Below are 19,099 nucleotides of genomic sequence, written 5' to 3' on the forward strand. Positions count from 1 at the left end.
TTGATTGGCATTGCATGGAATCTATAGGTTAGTTTGGGAGAATTAACATCTCTAGGATACTGAATCATCCAATCTATGAAAATGATCGTTGTACATATTTAAGCTGTACTGAATATCTTTTAACAGTTTTTTTCATTTTAAATATAAATATACATATTTTATGAGATTTCTAGGAACCTTATATTGTTATGCTATTTCAAATAGTCTGCTGGGATATAGAAATGCAGCTGTTTTCACATATAGAGCTTTTATTTCACAGCCTTGTAAACTATCTTATTAATTTCATTTTTTCTGCAAATTCTTTTGTGTATTCTGTGTATACAACCATAAGACCCGCAAAGGAAAACAGATCTTTTCCATTCCTTAAAACTATTATTTCTTTTCCTTATCTTATTGACTGGTTACGCCTTCCAGTTGAGGCGCTGTTATAAGAATAGACATCCTTAGCTTATTCCTGATTTAAAAGAAATGTTTTTAGCCCTTCAATACCAATGAGGACAATGATGTTTATTGTAGTAAGTCTTCTTTATCAATATTTTTAAATCTACAAACAGTAAAATTGACTCTGAGTTTTAATGCATATATAGTTTTGCATAACTAGCACCTTGATCAGGATACAGAACTGTTCCCATCACCCTAAAAAGCTGCCCTTTAAATTAAAACCCTCCCCTAAACCCTGTGACCACAAATCAGTTCTGTCTCCATAATTTTGTCTCTTCCAGTATGTCACATAAGTGGAAGCGCAAATTATGTAATCTTTGAGCTTGACTGCTATAATATCGTGATACACAGCTGGCCCCAGACAACAAGGGTTTGAACTGTGCAGGTCCATTCATACATGGATCCTTTTCAATAAATACAGCACAGTACTTACTATAAGTGCATTTTCTTTTCCTTATCATTTCCGAAATAACATTTTTTTTCCTTTCTCTCCTTTTTTTTTTTTTTTTAAGAGAGAAAAAGCACATGTAGGAGGGGGCAGAGGGAGACAGAGAGAAGCTTAAGCAGGCTCCATGCTCAGTGCAGAGCCCGACATGGGGCTTGACCTGAGCCAAAATCAAGAGTCAGATGCTCAACCAATTGAGCCACCCAGGTACCCCAACAATTTCTTTTTTCTAGCTTAATTATAAGAATACAGAATGTAATACACGTAACATAAAATATGTGTTGATTGACTATGTTATCGGTAAGGCTTCTGGTCAACAGTAGGCCATTAGTAGTTGAGTTTTTGAGAAGTCAAAAGTTATACACAAATTTTTGACTATGTGAGTGGACGGGTCAATGCCCCTAACTAGCCTCCATATTGTTTAAGAGTCAACTGTAATAAGAAACATATGTTTGGTCTTTGTCCCTGGTTCTTGCCACAGGGTTACTAAAACCCTTATAACTTCCTGAGTGATGGGTGAAAGAAATTCTTTTATTATTCATAATAAGCCTCTTTCAACCATACCTGAGTTTACGCTAATAATGCAACCCTTGAAGGATGGGAGCTGATTGCCAGAGGAACCAACTATGTCATTAGAGGTTAAACTTTCTGCCTCATCCCGACCTCCATAAAGGAGAGAGGGGCTTGAGACTGAGGTCAATCGCCAACGATTTAATCAATTACATCTACATAACGGAACCCTCATAAAAACCAAACAACAGGGTTCGGGGAGCCTCTGGATTGGCAAACACATGGAGATACTGGAAGGGTGGTGCACTCAGACAGGATATGAAATCGCCACACCCCTTCCCCATACCTTACCCTGCCTGTGCAGCTCTTCATCTAGCTTTTCAGTGTATCCTCTATAATACCCTTCAAACCAGTACATGCGTTTTAAGCTAGTAAATGCAAACAAATGCTTCTCTGAGTTTTGTGAGTCATTCTAGTAAATTACTGAACCTCAGGATGGGGTCATGGGATCCCCCACGGGATCCCCCTTCCTCAATTTATACCCAGTCAGTCCGAAGTACGAATGACAACCTGGAATGTGTGACTGCATGTGAAGCAGGGTGGGAGGGGTAGTCAGTCTTGTGGTCTTGAGTCCTTAACCTGACTGCTGTCTCTTTGGGGAATCTGTGGCAGAACTGAGTTAAATTGCAGGACACCCAGAACTGGGAGAAATGGTTGGTATAGGGAAAAACCTCCACACTTTTGGCACCAGCAGTTTTGAGAATAGAGAGAGACAGTAGTGTTTTTCCTTTAGTTTCTTTCACTCAGCACAATGCCTTAGAGATACTAACACAGTAGTTTAAACCTAACAGAAAATTACAAATTTGAGTTTTATTAAGTGTTCATTCATCTGTGTTGTCTACATCCCTGAGCAGACTCAGAAATTCATCTGGGTAAATGGGAAAAGCCCAAAAGATAGCGTTATTACACTAGAACTTTACATATGTGCTCCTGCTGCTGAGAAGGCTTCTTTAGTCACTAGCATTTTTTTTTTTTTTAAACTCATTACAAGTTTGGATACCATTTTGGTTTATAAGTGACATTCCTAACTGACTATGAGACAGAATCACAGTCTTGGAAGAATCCTTGGAGATCATCCAGGGAGGCAGTTTGGTACTGTGACAACAAGGGCTCTGGTATCATACAGACCTAGATCCTGCCTGCCATTCTTAGTTAGATTCACTTACCTTTTAATGAGTTTCAGTTTCCTTATCAGTAGAGAAAACAAACTAGGTATATTTCATTGGTTTATGAGAAAATTCAATGAGATACTCCATGTAAAATGCCCTGTGGAGTGCTACGCACACAGGCAAAGCTCCACAAAAGCAGCTGACATCATGTCTAGTACAACTCATTTTCCAGGTTATGCAAATCATCGACTGAGACATGCTACTCTAATGGTTTAAATATTAAAATATTAAAACACAGTCATAACTCTGTGTAGAGGAAGATGCATATTTTGGACAACAGCTCTTAAAGGAAGCAAACAAAAATGATTTTTAATTAAACAAACATTGTATAATTCTCTATGCTAGATTATAACAATTCACCAGCCTGAGGAATGCAGGAACCACAAAAGAACACAAAAACCCTGAGATTTTTATCTTCCAAACATAGGAAAAGAAAATTATTAGAAAGAAAATGTAAGCTCATATGGAACCGTGGACAAATATTTTTAGTGTTGACAAATCACTTTCTATCAAAACCTTTAGACATTTTGTTCCTCCCACGTGCTCCCCGCCCCCCCCCCCCCCCCGATCCACAGAGGGCAGGGGTGAAAACTGTGCTGTGAAATCAACATGTCGATATAATTATTTTAAAAATCAATGGATTTTATGTTAATAATCTAGAACAGAGTATACTCAAGACAACTTAATGAAAGGCTCTTTGTTTCTAAAGAGCAACTTTGTTGCCACTGACTAAATCATTTAATTTTTAAAGAAACTGTACCTCCATCAAGAGTAAGTTTTGACCGCCACTCAACAGGCAGAAATTCAACATGTGTTGCATGGTTGGAAAAATGCCTTTCTTCTATTTTTCTTGCAGCTTCTCTCATCCTAAAAAAAAAAAAAACAAAATAAAAACAAAACAAAATGTTACCAGAGTAACTTCTCATATGTATTTATATGGTATAAAATATCTTTAACCATACAACTTCTACTTGCTAACTTTGTCCAATTATATTTTAATTATTGTTACACTGTGCAGTATTTCACAATACTAGGAATCCCTCATTTCAAAGATATTTCCCTAAATTTGTCATCAGTAATTTCAAGTATTACAAGCTTTCACATTATATTCTAAATAATTATATATATTAATCTTCAGTAGACAGAAAGTGCAACAAATCCACCCTGTGCCATCACCCTGCCCCAAATATTGTCAAGTCATGGCCTGTCTTATTTCATCTATTTCTCCACTCATTCTCCCCATAATATGAATTTTTAAATTTTATTTTCAAAATTCAGATACAGCAAAGTTGACTTTTTTCCCCTTTTGGTATCAGTTGTATAGATTTTGTGGTTAGCATCACCACAATTAAGATATAGAATAGTTCTATTATTTCTCCAAATCCCTCACACTAACTCTTTATAGCAGTGCCCTTCCCCCATAATATTTTAAAGGAAATCCCAGATATCACATCATTTCATCTGTAAACTGTTTAGTATCTATTTCTAAAACATAAGGAAAACAACCTATTCTGTACTATTATCATACCAAAACTTTTTAAAAATGTTTATTTATTTTTGAGAGAGAGAGAGACAGAGAGTGGGGCGGGGGGAAGGGGCAGAGAGAGAGGGAGATATAGAATCCAAAGCAGACTCCAGGCTCTGAACTGTCAGCACAGAGCCTGATGCGAGGCTCAAACCCATGAACCATGAGATCATGACCTGAGATGAAGTGGGACGCTTTACCAACTGAGCCACCCAGGCACCCCGCAAAACTAATTTTTTTAAAGTTTAATTCTTTTTGAGAGAGAAAGAAAGAAGATCCCAAGCAGGCTCTGCACCGCCAGCACCACTAGCTTGGAGCTGGATGTGGGGCTCAGACTCACAAGCTGTGAGATAATGACCCGAGTCAAAATCAAGAGTCGGATGCTTAACTGACTGAGCCACCCAGGCACCCCCCAAAACTAATTTTTTTAAAGTTTAATTCTTTTTGAGAGAGAAAGAAAGAAGATCCCAAGCAGGCTCTGCACCGCCAGCACCACTAGCTTGGAGCTGGATGTGGGGCTCAGACTCACAAACTGTGAGATCAATGACCCGAGTCAAAATCAAGAGTCGGATGCTTAACTGACTGAGCCACCCAGGTGCCCCAATCATACCAAAACTTTGAACAATTCTTTAATATCAGCAAATATGTAGTTTAGCAGTTCCATTTCCCCAGTTAGACTATGTTATTTTATAACATAAAATATATTTTTACATTTTAATTGAGCTCCAAATACAACAGTCCCCCCTTTACATGTGGGGGTACATTCCAAGACCCCCAGTGGATGCATGAAACTGAAGATAGTACTGAACCCTATATATATTGATTTCTCCTATACACACACACCTATGACAAGTTTAATTTATAAATTAGGCACAGTGAAAGTTTAATAACAATAATAAAAAACAATTATAACAACACAGTGTAATAAAAGTTATATGAATGTGGGCTCTCAAAATCTTATTGCATTGCATTCATCCTTCTTCTTCTTGCCATGATATATGAGATGTTAAAATGCGTACGAGGTGACATGAAGTGAGGTGAATGACACATACATCGTGACACAGCATTAGGCTACTATCATCTGCTTCCAGACTGCAGTGGACCCCAGATAACTGACATCAGAGAGGGTGCAAACTGCAGATAAGGGTGGGGGTTGGCGCGGGGGGGGGGGGAACTACTGTATAGTCCATGCACTGTAATTGGCAGGTATGTCTCTTAAGTGTCTTTTAATCTACAGGTTCTTCTCCCCCCCTCCCCCCGCTTTTTTTTGTTGTTTTGTAATTTATTTTTGTCCTGCAGAGTTCCTCAGAGTCTGATTTTTAATGACTGTATCCCCATGGTATTTAGCATGTTCTTTGTCCTCTACTTCCTGTATCTTGTTAGTGAGATATAGGGGCTTGATCAGATGAAAGCTCTACTATTTTGGCAAGACTACTACTCCATAGGTGCATACATCTGTGTTTGCCTCTTTCTGGTGAAGCTAGCAGTTATGACGATCACTGCTTAGATTCATTTATTTATTATGGTTCCATCACTCCTTATTTGTTTGTAAAGCTTATAATTCTAGATAGAGAAATTTCTTCACATCAAATATTTGGTTGCTTTGGAATACAACCAAATAGTTTCTGTATGAAATGAGAAAGTGAAGGATGAATAGTTAATTCTTATCTTCTATTAACAATTTTCAAAATACTGAGTTCTTAGCTTCTATATTTTTTGACATATTTACTAACTCATACACTTAAACATATTTGAAGTGGAGTGTTTCAATCCACTGTAGTTATTATTCTTACGGATGCTCAAATTGTCTCCTTTTTTGATCAGTAAATCTCTTCAAGTTGGCTTCTGGTGTCCTTTTGACACGACCTCCCTAGTTTTTCCTTCTGAACAATCAAGTGGCTTTTTGGTTTGTTCATAGAGTTGTGCAATCACCGCTATTATCTAATTTCAGAACTTACATCACCTGCAAAAGAAATAATGTAGCCATAGCAGTCACCTTCCCATATTTCCTCTCCCTAGGCCCTGGCAATCACGAATCCACTTTCTGTCTTTATGGATCTGCCTATTCTGGGTATTTCATATAAATGGAATCATACATATGTGGCCTTTTGTGTCTGGCTTCTTGCACTCATCACAACGTTTCAAGGTTCACCCACGTTTATTGTGAATCAGTACTTCACTGCTTTTTATAGTTGAATAATATTCCACTGTATGAATATGCTTTTGTTTATCCATTTGCATTGGAACGTTTGGATTGTTTCTAATTTTTAGGCTGTTATGAATAATGCTCCTATGAATATTCTTTAAAAGGGTTTTGGGTAGATATATTTTCAATTCTTTTGAGTATATACCTAGGGGTGGAATTGCTGGCTTGTACGCTAACTCTACGTTTAAATTCTTGAAGAGGTGCCAAACTATTTTCCAAGGCAATTATACTATTTTACAATCCCAACAGCAACATAGGAGAGTCTAATTTTTCCACATCTTCACTAATACTTGTTATTTTCCAACTATTTGATAAGAGTCAACTTAGCAGGTATAGAGTGACATAACATCTCTTTGTGGTTATGAACTGCATCTCCCTAATACTTAAGGATTTTGAACATCTTTTTATGTGCTTATGGGCCATTGGTATATTTTCTTTGGACAAATGTTTATTCAGATCCTTTACCTATTTTAAAAATTTAGGTTTTTTTAACTGCAAAAGTTCTTTATACATATCCTAGATACCAGATCCTTCTCAGATTATGATTTGCAAATATTTTCTCCCATTCTGTGGATCGTCTTCACTTTCTTGATAATGTCCTTTGAAGAACAAAAGTTTTAACTTTTGCCAAAGTCCAATTTCTCTTTTTTCCTCTGTGGCTTCTACTTTTGATGTTGTATCTCAGGAACCATTGCCTAATCCAAGGTCACAAAGATATACTCCTAAGTTTTAAGCGTTTTATAGTTATGGCTCTTATATTTGGGCTTTGATTAATTTTGAACTAACTTTTGTATACATGTGAGGTAGGGTTTAATTTCATTCTTCTGCAGATATATATCCAGGTGTCCTAGCACCATCGGTTAAAAGGTTATTCTTTCAGCAATGAATTGTTTTGGCACTCTTGCTGAAAATCAGTCCAACTCTGATTCTAATCCATTCATCTTGCTTTGTAGCAATTTATGAAACTGGGAAGTGTTAGTCCTCCATTTTTTTTTTTTTTTTAAGATTGTTTTGGCTACTCTGGGTTCCTTGCATTTCCATGTGGATTTTACTTATTGATTGATTGATTGATTGTATGAAATTTATTGTCAAATTGGTTTCCATATAATACCCAGGTGCCCTCCTCAGTGCCCATCACCCACTTTCCCCTCCCTCCCACCCCCCATCAACCCTTAGTTTATTCTGTTTTTAAGAGTCTCTGATGGTTTGCCTCCTTCCCTCTCTGTAACTTTTTTTTTTTTCCCTTCCCCTTCCCCATGGTCTTCTGTTAAGTTTCTCAGGATCCACATAAGAGTGAAAACATTCCATGTGGATTTTAGAATCAGCTTGTCAATTTCTGCATAAAAGACAGGTACGACTTTAATAGGAATGTGGTAAGTATTGCCATCTTAACAATATTACATCTTCTAATCCAGAAACGTAGGTTGTTTTCATTTACTTAGGTCTTCTTTTATTTCTTTCAATGGTGTACTACAGTTTTCAGTGTACAAAACTTACACTTCTTTTGCTAAACTTATTCCTAAGTAGGTTATTCTTTTTTTCTTTTTAATACTGTAATACATGGAAATGTTTTCTTTTTTTTAAAAAAAAAAGTAAACTCAACCCCAACATGGGGCCCAAACTTATGACCCTAAGATCAAGAGTTACATGCTCTTCAAACTGAGCTAGCCAGACACCCCTAGAAATGCTTTCTTAATTTCCAGATTGTTCACTGCTAGTATATAAATACAATTGATTTTTGCATATTGATCTTGTATTCTGTAACTTTGCTGAGTTCATTTGTTAGTTGTAACAGTTTGTGTGTGTGTGTGTGTGTGTAGATTCCCTAGGATTTTCTCTATTTAAGATCATGTTATCTGCAGAGATCATTTTATTTCTTCCTTTCTAATCTGGATCTCTTTTATTATTTCTTTTACTTGCCTAATTGCCCTGGGTGAAACCTCCAGTACAATGTTGATCAGAATTGGGAGGTGACATCCCTGTCTCATTGCTGATCTTGAGGAAAAGCTTTCACTGATTCATTGTTAGAGTGCAATATTAGCCATGGGCTTGTAGATGCCTTTTAGCAGAGGGAAGAAATTCCCTTCTCTCTCTACTCTCCTGAGTGTTTTCATTAAGAAAGGGTGTTAAATTTTGTCAATGCCTTTTCTGCATCAAAAACCACATGATGTTTTTGTTCCCCTTTGCTCTATTAGTGTGGTGTATTACCCTTGATTTATTTTTAAAAATATGTTGAATCAATTTTGCATTCCTAGGATGAATCCCAATCAGTCATAAGGTATAATCTTCTTTACATGTTGGTGGATTCAGTTTGCTAGTATTGTGTTGAGAATTTTTGGGTCCATAAAGAATAGTTATTTGTATTCATAAGGGATACTGATCTATAAGTTTTTTTTTTCCTTATGATATCTGTCTGATTTTGGTATTAGGACAATACTGGCCTCAACGAATGAGTTGAGAAGTCTTCCTTCCTCTTTTAGTTTTTTGGAGAGTTTATGAAGAATTGGTGCTCTTTTAATGTTTGCAGAATTTGCCAGTGAAGCCACCTGGTCCTGAGCATTTTTGTTTTTTTGGAAGGAAGTTTTTTGATTATTAATTCAAATGCTTTACCTCTTAATGGTCAGTTTAGATTCTATTTCTTCTTATTGATCATCAAATCAGTTTGGTAGTTTGTATCTCTCTAGAAATTTGCCCATTTTATCTAGGCTATCTAATTTGTTGGCACAGAACCGTACATAGTATTCCCTTATAATCCTTTGGTTTCTGTAAGGTCAGTAATTGTGTCCCCTCTTTCATTCCTGATTTTAGCAATTTGAATCTACTTTTTTCTTGGTCAACAATACATCACACTTTTTTTCTTGGTCTTCTTGACCAAGCTGCAGGTTTCTCAGTTTTGCCAAAAAAAATTAAAAAAAGAAAATCAACTGTAGTCTCACAAATACAAACAAGATTCAGAATGGCAGTGACAAGGATGAAGTTAATTTTACTCTTTTTACAGTTCTGGACTACTAAGGAATTGTAGAAAGCAGGGAAAGAGTTAAGAGATCCTCTGGATTTTCTTGTTTATAATTAATCAGAATTTCTTTTTGTTTATTTTCTATCAATTACTAGTTTATGTGGGGGATTTTCCATCAAATTACCCTGTCTCTGAAGGAATGATGGCAATCTTCTCGATAGCAGATACTTATTTTTTTAACCACTCTGGATTCATTCATTCCACTTATAATAATAGCTCTTGATTTTTATTTGTGGCTCTACCTCTCCCTATGGTGATGATGAAGCCAACTTCCATCTGACTCTGGGAGATGACAAGCTCAATACATCATACCCTGCATGGCTGAACGTACAGATTCAGGTAGCTGGATGCAACGCCATTGGTCACTGAAATGCCTAGGCTAGCTGGGACTTCTGGAAAAACAGGGTTACTCTTTCTTCTGAAGTTGAACATAATATAAACCGTATCTGGAAGCACACACAGGAGATGTCTGAGAATAGCTAAAAAATGAAAGAAAGTACAGTAGAAACTGGATTCTCGGTTCTCAGGACTGACACATCTTACATTTAGACTTCTCAGTGTTATGAACGACTGAATCCTCCTTTTGGTTCAAGCCTTTTTGGATTAGGTTTCCCCTCACCTACATCCAAAGAAAGCAAGCTGATACCTTCTCATTTATCAATGGCGCCAGAGTGAATCTGTCATTAAACCCGTATCTCAGATTCCTAGATATCCAAGCAAAAGATTAGCATTTTGACATAAGAATACAAATATTATAAGAAATAACGTGCAACTCCTCAGAACACAAATCAGAAAGAAGAGATTTTTGTAATAGAAACTAGGAAGATTGACAAAAAATTAGGGTGGCTTAGCGGTATCTGACTAAATTTTTAAAAGTTGAACCGTACTTTAATCCATCAGTTGACATTAAGAGGTGTTACAATAAAAGGTGAAACAAAACTCAACATTGCATTATTATAGAGCTGTTGATGAGGACAAAGTTTCTGGTATTGCACAGTATTTGCTCTATAAGGACTCAAGAAATACATTTACTTGAAGCCTCAGAACCAGATAAAGTGTGCTCTGAACCAAAAACTGATCTGTTTCATCACATCATAAATATGATTAGATTTTTCTTCATACCGATGGCTAGTTTAGAGCCACATTTATGGTGGCTTAACCCTAACATTTCCTTTCAACAGTCCTTAACATTTTATAAACACACACAAGTATAAACATCCCTCACCCCCACAACATCTTACAGATTTTAGACTAAAGATGGGGAAAAAAAAGAATAAAGTTGAATAAAAATAAATTAATGAGGTAAATAATGTACGTGGTGTGTTGGTAAATAATCCACTGTTCTCTGTGTAAAATTTAGAGTTCAGTTTCCTCTGGTAGTAATTAATTGGCTAGGTTAAGCTGCTAACTGGCAATTTATTTACTTATTTATTTAAAATGTTTATTTATTTTTGAAAGAGAGAGAGAGAGAGAGAGAGAGAGAGAGAGAACATAATCAGGGGAGGGGCAGAGAGGGAGGGAGACAGAGGATCCAAAGCAGGCTCTGTGCTGAGAGCGAAGAGTCCAATGCGGGGCTTGAACTCACAAGCTGTGAGATCATGACTGAGCTGAAGTCAGATGCTGAGCCACCCAGGTGCTCCATGACAATTTAAAAAATTCTTATGTTTTTCATAATTATGCAACCTTGTAATTATTCTGTTTCTGCAGTTCAGTGAGTAAGATACAAACTAAGAATTACAATTTTTCTTTGCTTTCAACCTTAATATAATGTAAATTAATAAGTTGAAAACACTTTCTTATTCTTCCTCTTCTCCATGCTGTGGGGGAAAAAACCTCAAATATCATTCATCATCATCATCATCATCATCATCATCATCATCTGGACATAATCACTCTCACAATTTGGTCTAGAAATTCCATCTATAACATAAGAGATATTAGAGTAGTTTGCATTGAACATGCGGTGGAATGATTAAACTCTGTTATACCCCGGATAAAAGTCTGGATTCTAGGGGGCGCCTGGGTGGCGCAGTCGGTTAAGCGTCCGACTTCAGCCAGGTCACGATCTCGCGGTCCGTGAGTTCGAGCCCCGCATCAGGCTCTGGGCTGATGGCTCAGAGCCTGGAGCCTGTTTCCGAATCTGTGTCTCCCTCTCTCTCTGCCCCTCCCCCGTTCATGCTCTGTCTCTCTCTGTCCCAAAAATAAATAAACATTGAAAAAAAAAAAAAAAAAAGTCTGGATTCTAGTGATGGAGAATGTATTCATCAAAGAACTCACTCACATGGCTGTATTTTTGATAATTCTTCCTTGGTCCATTTTCTGTCCAATGCCGTGCACAACAAATACAATATGAGTAGTCTGTGATGGCTTGTCTTCTAATGTGGCTTCTTCTACATAACCTCTATGAAGTCTAGTCCCACTACTTGATGCTGTAGAAAAATTATGATTCTAAGTTTACTATTTATTCCAGAAATAGCATTTGGGCATACATTTAAAGAAATAATAAAGAAAAAGGAGTACTAGCAAAAAATTTCACTGGGTTGGGTGGGGATGAAATTTGTGAAATGATGTACAGTGACTGGCTCAGAGTACATGACACCAAAGCCAGAAACCATAGGGAAAAGAAAAGCAAGGAGGGAAGGATGGACTGAACACATAAAAAATTTAAAAAGTTCTCTGTAAAAAAAAACCAAAAAATACCATGAAGCAAAGATAAAAGATGAATGATAAACTGGGAAAACTTTTGCAAAATTCAGTGCCTAATGAGTTAATTACTGGAGTGCAAAGGAGAGCTTACTAATCAAAAAGTGAAAAGACAACCACTGAAATAGCAAAATGGGCTAAAGACAAGGTAATTCACAAAACAAATACAAATGACTAGGAAACATGTAAGAAGATATTCAAGTACATCTTGTTATCAAATAAATTATATGAGGTAATTGCAAAAAAATTGGTATCAGACTTAACGAAACTTTCTGAAAAATTTATTAATAATGCTCTCACATCTTCCTCAAGCACCATTTCCTCTTTCCTTTCGTCAAACTTCGGTAAAGAGCTGTCTATTCTTACTGCCTCTATTTCTTCCCCTACTTAGACTTCAACCCATGCCAATCTGGCTTCTAGCCCCTCAATCCATCCAAGTCACCAATGACCTCTACATCACTAAATCCAACAGAAAATTTTTAGTCTTCACCTTCAATTGCCATGTTTTATTTTCACATCACTGCCTGAGGTTTGAATGCTGTTGTGTTTCTAGAAGTATAAAAGATATTTATTAATTTTGTCAGATCATTCTAAATATATGATTATTCACTGATGAATACATGTGAACTCAATCACCTTAATAAAAGTTTCATTTAACAGGGCAGTAACTATCACTAAATTTAATACATATTTAAAATATACTAAAAATAGAATCTGAATAGTCCCTTTTGAATACAAGAAAAAAAGATTCCCCAAAGTTTGACAAACTATATTTAACAATTACCTTTAGAAAATCCCAGTTTTTGGGTAACTGTCCTTGCAATTTTAGAAGTTGTTGCATCACTGTAAAGATACACTTCATCCACACTGTGCCAGTCCACATGATTTCTACTCAACTTGAAACTATGAATAGCTGTTGCAAAAAGGAAAAATTAATTTGAAGGTCTCTCATTTGTGCAAAGAATTAGAATACACAGATTTTTGAATCAGTATTTGAACTCAGTTGAATATAAAATTATTTTGCTGAAACACATATTAAATTGAAGCAAGTGATAGATAGGGGCTTTATTTTATAAATGATTAACCATGCTACAGGGAATGGTAATTCGTGAGAACAACACAGAATAACTGGCTTACCCACCATGGTTTTAACCTCTAACTGGTAGTTAACATGCTCTGATTATTAAAGAACTGCTTTCCCAGGTGATATGACATTTCTTCCTTCTAAGGGATAATTTATACCTTCATGAAAGTCCTCAATACCTTTGAAACTTAAGTTTCTTTTCTTCTGTGGACTATATTTTTGGATCTGTGAAAATTTCACTCAGCGGTGCAAGACAAAACAAGACTGAGAGGAAGACGGGGAAGACAACAATCTAACTGATTAGAAATAGGTAGTTTTGGAATGGATACTAAACGAATTATCACTGGATATTGCTCACCATAACAGAAATCCAAAGTTGAAAGATGTTTTAATAAGAAATCAAAGAAATTTTTTCTACTGTGATGTTCAAATCAGTATGGTTATTACATTTCTGAAAATAGGCTCTAAAAAAAAAAAATGAAACCTATATGCTCAAGGAATACATAAGCTCTGTGAGGCAAGGACTACGTCTTGATCATTTTGTACCACGAGCACCAGTGTCCTAGCAGAGCCTAGACCCATTTCACAAATTCAGTGATACGTGTTTGTGGAAGCAACAGATTAAGAGAAGTGTCATAACATATCCATCGATTCATACTCGATAATTCTTATATTCTGAAGGCCTTAAACTTTCCTCTGTATCTCTGGTATAGAGATGAGAAAAATTCACATGCCTTTCAGAAAACCAGGCACCTTAAAATCACTATGTCTGATTTATTTTTTAAAAAATCCCTTTTAAGCAAAATATAATCTCTACCATATATAAAGACCCAGAGGTACAAAGAGTCCCTTAATAGGGTCTTGCCACAAAGCTAGTTACCAGCAGAGTCTAACTATTCAGATTTGAGGATGGGTTGGAAATAACCTCAGCTTATATATGAAACGTTATAGCCCTTGTCAAGATCTAAGACCATAAAGTCATTTTTATGAAAACCTGTTCCCTACTAGAATACATAGAAAAGTAAATCCTTTCTGGGGAATTGTACTTCTTAAGTTATACTACAAATACAATTTCAAAAACTTATAAAAAACCAATTTGTATTTCACTTATTTGCCCGGACATATTACTAACACTAAACACAGACCAAGATGCAATTAATGTAACAAACATTAATATCTTCAATTCTCAAAAAAAAACTTCAGAAAAACAATGTACAAACTCAGCTTTTTTCTATAAAATAACTTTTCATAAATTAAGAAAATATTTTGTAAGAGTTTAACAATTATTTTCTTTTTCTATGCCTGATCCAAATCACTATTTTATGCCTTTTTATCTAATGTTTCTAAACCACATTTTTGTTCAAATAGTTTTGAGTAACATATGCTTAAAACATTGAAACTGTAAGACCAAGATAATGAACAGTGGTAAGTCAATGAAATCTTGTTCCTCCTCAAACCATCCACATACTGTCTTAAAGTAAAACGTCTTAGTATTGGTGAACATGTCATTACTGGACCACACACATTATTTACAAATGTTCATAGCGCTTAAAATTAAGTAACTCTAAACAAAATAGCACACTGGACACAATTCTAAAAACTAATAATTTCTACGCTTTAAATACTGAATGCTATAAGCCAGGGTGTATAACTACATGGAGAAATAAAACTACAATTACTGTACCTTGAGAACGCTTTCGCTTAAGACCTGCCGCATCTGTACTCTCCTTATATCCTCTCCATTTGAACAGAGAAGGGAGGGAGAAGGGAGGGAGGTGGTAGACAACTAAGAAAGCAAAAACACTGAGCTTCAAAGTAAATTTTAAATGAGGTTTGCCATTTTGCCTTTTTGTTGTATTAATTTTAAAAAATGAGTTGTATTTGACAAACATTATTCTAAATGATTTATTTATATAATTTCTCATTAAAAATCAGTAAAGCAAAACATTAGTTTAATAATGTTTATCAAATATATGCTCTACTTTTATTGCAAGAAAAAAGGCAAATGATACCTATCAGTTAAAGATAACTATGCGATCATATTGAACGTCTTTGCACATATAGAATAAAAATAGGTCATGGTATTTTTTGTATGCATAAGGGATGTATAAGTCCCATCTTCACAATACTAAGGTTATTTACTCTCATCAAATTTGTGACTATGACATAGCTGATAGCTGATATGCAAATTAAGAAGGCAATAAATAACATTTTAAACATCAATGCAGTTTTCCTGAGAAAATATCACAGTATACATTCCACTAGATGCCTTCTATTACTGAAGTATATAATGGAAGCTTCCCACAGAAACAAAATATTCTTTTTGCAACTTTGTTCAAGTTGCTAAAAGAATTTTTAAAATGAAACTTTTGCCAAAATAAATCAAATTGGAAGCTGTGCTTTTAAATGATTAGTTATAAAAAAAATGAAAGATTAGTAACACATAATGAAAAATAAGTCACCAGTAAAAATGTATGCTGTGACATCTAGTAAACATGAAACTGACAACATAAAGCCAGACATAGACTTGATATTTGGCAAATCAGCAGAAAACCTTGAAGTCAACACTTTTCCTGTCAAACATTGCTAAAGTTACATATCAGTAAATTTCTTTAAAATAAAATAAGCAATTTATTTAAAATAAATTTTATTTAAAATAAGCAATTATTTAAAAATCCACTTGAAATGGAACTTCACAAATCAGTTCAATTAATGAGCCACAAGAACCTTTAGGACTTAGTTCAAATTTGTGTTCTAAAAAGCATTTGCTTTTGCATCCTCACTCCCTTCTACATTAACATGACACTCAAAGATTAAATACTGTTCAAATATGAACATACTTAATTCCTGTTGTATGGTACTAGAAATATTTTTAAAAATCTGTTAAATGTACACATGAAATATATTCAGAGATTTGTGCAATAAAGGTAAGAGAAATGCTTACAAGGCACTTAATAATTACAACCACACGTAATTAGATGGCTACAGACTAGGATTAAAAACTGGAATGTAACATCAAGATTATAAAAACATTTCATTGTCACAGAGGGGTAGAAAATGACAACTGAAACAATTTTCTTCACTGAAAAAGTGTCTTCTCTCAGGCACCTTCTGGTCAGTTATTGAGGAGTAGATGTACCAGTTGCAGGAAACGTTTTTAAACAAAAAATTCATTAAGAAAATGCTAACTATCAAAGTAGATCAAACTGACATAAATTTGAGACTTTAATACTCAAAGAAACAAAACCTAGATTTTATATTTCCACTAGTAAAACTAACATGAACCAAATCCATATTTACTAGAAGAAAATTAAAAGAATAAAAAAAGTCATTAGTACAAAGTATGCTGTGACATTCTGTAAGCATGAAATAGCCAACATAAAGCCAGACATAGACTTGATATTTGGCAAATCAGCAGATAACCTTGAAGTCAACATTTTCCCTGTCAACTATTGCTAGTTACATACCAATACATTTTCCCACATTTTAAATAAGCAATTATTTAAAAATTTACTTGAAATACATATGGACCATTTGACTACATCTCAAAATTATGCAAACACTTTCCGAAAACTAGTCAAAACATAAAAAAGAAAGGCTTTTCTTTCTAAAGGAACAGTACAATTTAGGGATTAAAAAAAGACAAACATCCCAATATAACAAAAATAGAGAAGCACATTTATTTGAAATACTTTCACAAAATTAAACAGATATGGTTCTTTACCTTCCTCTCAAATTAAATTCTTATTTTCACTTGAAAGTCACTTGCTGTATCTGTCACAACATCCCATAGTATAGTTAGAAAGCTCAATTTTTTTCAACCCAAAGCACAGAATTAGGGGTACTATCATTAGTACAGTAGAGACAAAAACTAATTACTATCAATCCAAACGGGGATCACCACTAAATGAAATTCAAGTGCTAAAAAGCATCACTTAATTTTTCCCTGTAAAATAAAGTTTTAGTTAAGAATTCTTATGTTAGCAAAAATATGCATAAACTCAAAATGTTCACTTATTAAATGCTAACATTTAATTAAACGTATACTAAAGCCTACACAGCAATGAAAAAAATTTAAAGTACTTTAAAGCATTTCCAATAGGTTTTCTTACTAATCCACCTCTTAAAGAGATTTTCTTCATTATATAATTCTGAAAGCAACAGAGTATCAACAAAGGTGGTTGCTGATGACATACTAATCCTCAGAATAGAACAACTCAATGACTTTTCCCGTTCTAAAAGCTGTTAACCTATATAATCTCAACTTCAGGGGAAGCCGGTCTGCACATCTCAAACCTGCCAGCTATGAGAAAACTCATAGAAACCTTGGATCTCAGAGAAACTAATTAGATAAACTCATAAAACATAGTAACTAAAAGCTAGAAGGTGGGAATCCTCTTAGTTGCCAGAGAGAGGAAAAGGAAAGCTGATTACAAAGGGTTAGCACTCCTCCAACTCCTCTCACCTTTTTGACTTTTGCAATTCTATATTCACAGTTTGCAATTCTATATTCACTATATTCTTATCCAGTAACAGTGATAGGAATACACACTTTACATGCCAAATTGTTAAATGTTTTAAGTCAAGATCCACCAACACTTGTGATGTCAAAGCACCCCAAATTAGTTTGAATAGTAACTTAGCTACGACTTTATATTGAGAGGGTGGCTCTTGTAGACAGCATATAGTCAGGTTTTGCATTTCTAATCTGGCAATCTCTGCTTTTTAATTCAAGCATTAGTTCACTTACGTTTACTGTGATTACTGACATGAGTGAATTTAGGTCTACTATTTCCCATTTGTTTTATTTGTTCCATCTGTATTTTGTTTCTTGTTTCTCCTTTCTTGATTTCTTTTGGATTAATTAAATATTTTTTTTACTATTTTAATTACCCTACTGGAATTTTTAAAAAACTTTTTATTGTGTAATAATTTTATACTTACAGAAAAGGTGCAAAAATAGAACAGAGAATTACCATATATTGGCTTCCCCTAAAGTTAGGGTAACTATAGTACAATTATCAAAACTAAGAAATTAATATTGGCACAACACTAGCAACTAAGATATAGACTTCATTCAGATTTCTCCAGTTTTTCTAATGTTCTTTTCTGTTTTAGGATCCAATCTAGGATACCATGTTGCATTTCGTTGTCATGTTCCCTTAGTCTCCTCTAAACTGACAAATTCTTCAATCTTTCATAACTTTGATACTTAAAAAAATCATTATTGAGGTTTAATTGACAAAAGTATAAGATATTTAAAGTGTACATCATGGTACATTGATATACTTACACATTGTGAAACAATACCCCTCATCTAGTTAATAGGACCCCTTAACACTTTTGAAGAGCTCTGATCAGTTTGTTTTGTAGAATGTCCCTTAATTTGAGTTTATCAATGTTTTCTCATGACTGGATTGAGGTTATACATTTTTTGGCCAGAGTGAAGTACAGGACTAACCCATTTACTTTAACCTTTTTAAAACTGATTATCGCTTGCACAGAAAAATTATGAAGTGAGTGAAATAACAATCTAGCAGAATGTTTAAGAATTTTCAAAATTACTTATTTGCAGGCCTGATTTTATTTGTATAATCCATCCCCAGTAAAACTCTAGGCTGCTAGGAGGTAGGGTGGGAAGAGAATTTGTATTTTAATTTTCAAAGAAAACAAAATTTAGATTAAAGTATCTAAGTTGCAAAAAGTGATTATATTTTTATAGGTTATCTTTATTTGTATGCTAAAAAAGTTATGCTAAACTTTCACCAATCTATTTAATTCAATGCTTACTTTGAGATTAGTAGGAAAATTAACAAGGAGAAAATATTAAAAAATCCAAGTTATTTGTAGCATTAGCTACCCTAACCAAAACACAGATAAGGTGAGAAAAAAAAGGAATTGCTGTTTTATTTTAACATTCTTCAAGGCAAAGGCTCTGTT

The 19,099-nt window shown here is 34.7% G+C and overlaps 1 protein-coding gene across 10 annotated transcripts in view; it reads right to left on the reverse strand.

Annotated features, from left to right (window-relative positions):
• The window catches only part of DDHD1 (DDHD domain containing 1), a 109,473-nt gene that overhangs the window by 35,429 nt on the left and 54,945 nt on the right, over positions 1-19,099 (reverse strand). For 5 of the 10 annotated variants that reach the window (XM_045059925.1, XM_045059923.1, XM_045059924.1 and 2 more), the window contains 4 exons: positions 14,844-14,945; positions 12,860-12,988; positions 11,654-11,801; positions 3,386-3,492 (listed from right to left, as the gene is read on the reverse strand). In XM_045059925.1, the coding sequence (XP_044915860.1) occupies positions 3,386-3,492; positions 11,654-11,801; positions 12,860-12,988; positions 14,844-14,945 (486 nt within the window). The remainder of the gene's footprint in view (positions 1-3,385; positions 3,493-11,653; positions 11,802-12,859; positions 12,989-14,843; positions 14,946-19,099) is intronic. The other 5 variants (XM_045059930.1, XM_023255698.2, XM_045059929.1 and 2 more) reach the window with 1 other exon arrangement.

This window comes from Felis catus, chromosome B3 (genome assembly GCF_018350175.1).
Source record: "Felis catus isolate Fca126 chromosome B3, F.catus_Fca126_mat1.0, whole genome shotgun sequence".
Classification (NCBI taxonomy): domain Eukaryota; kingdom Metazoa; phylum Chordata; class Mammalia; order Carnivora; family Felidae; genus Felis; species Felis catus.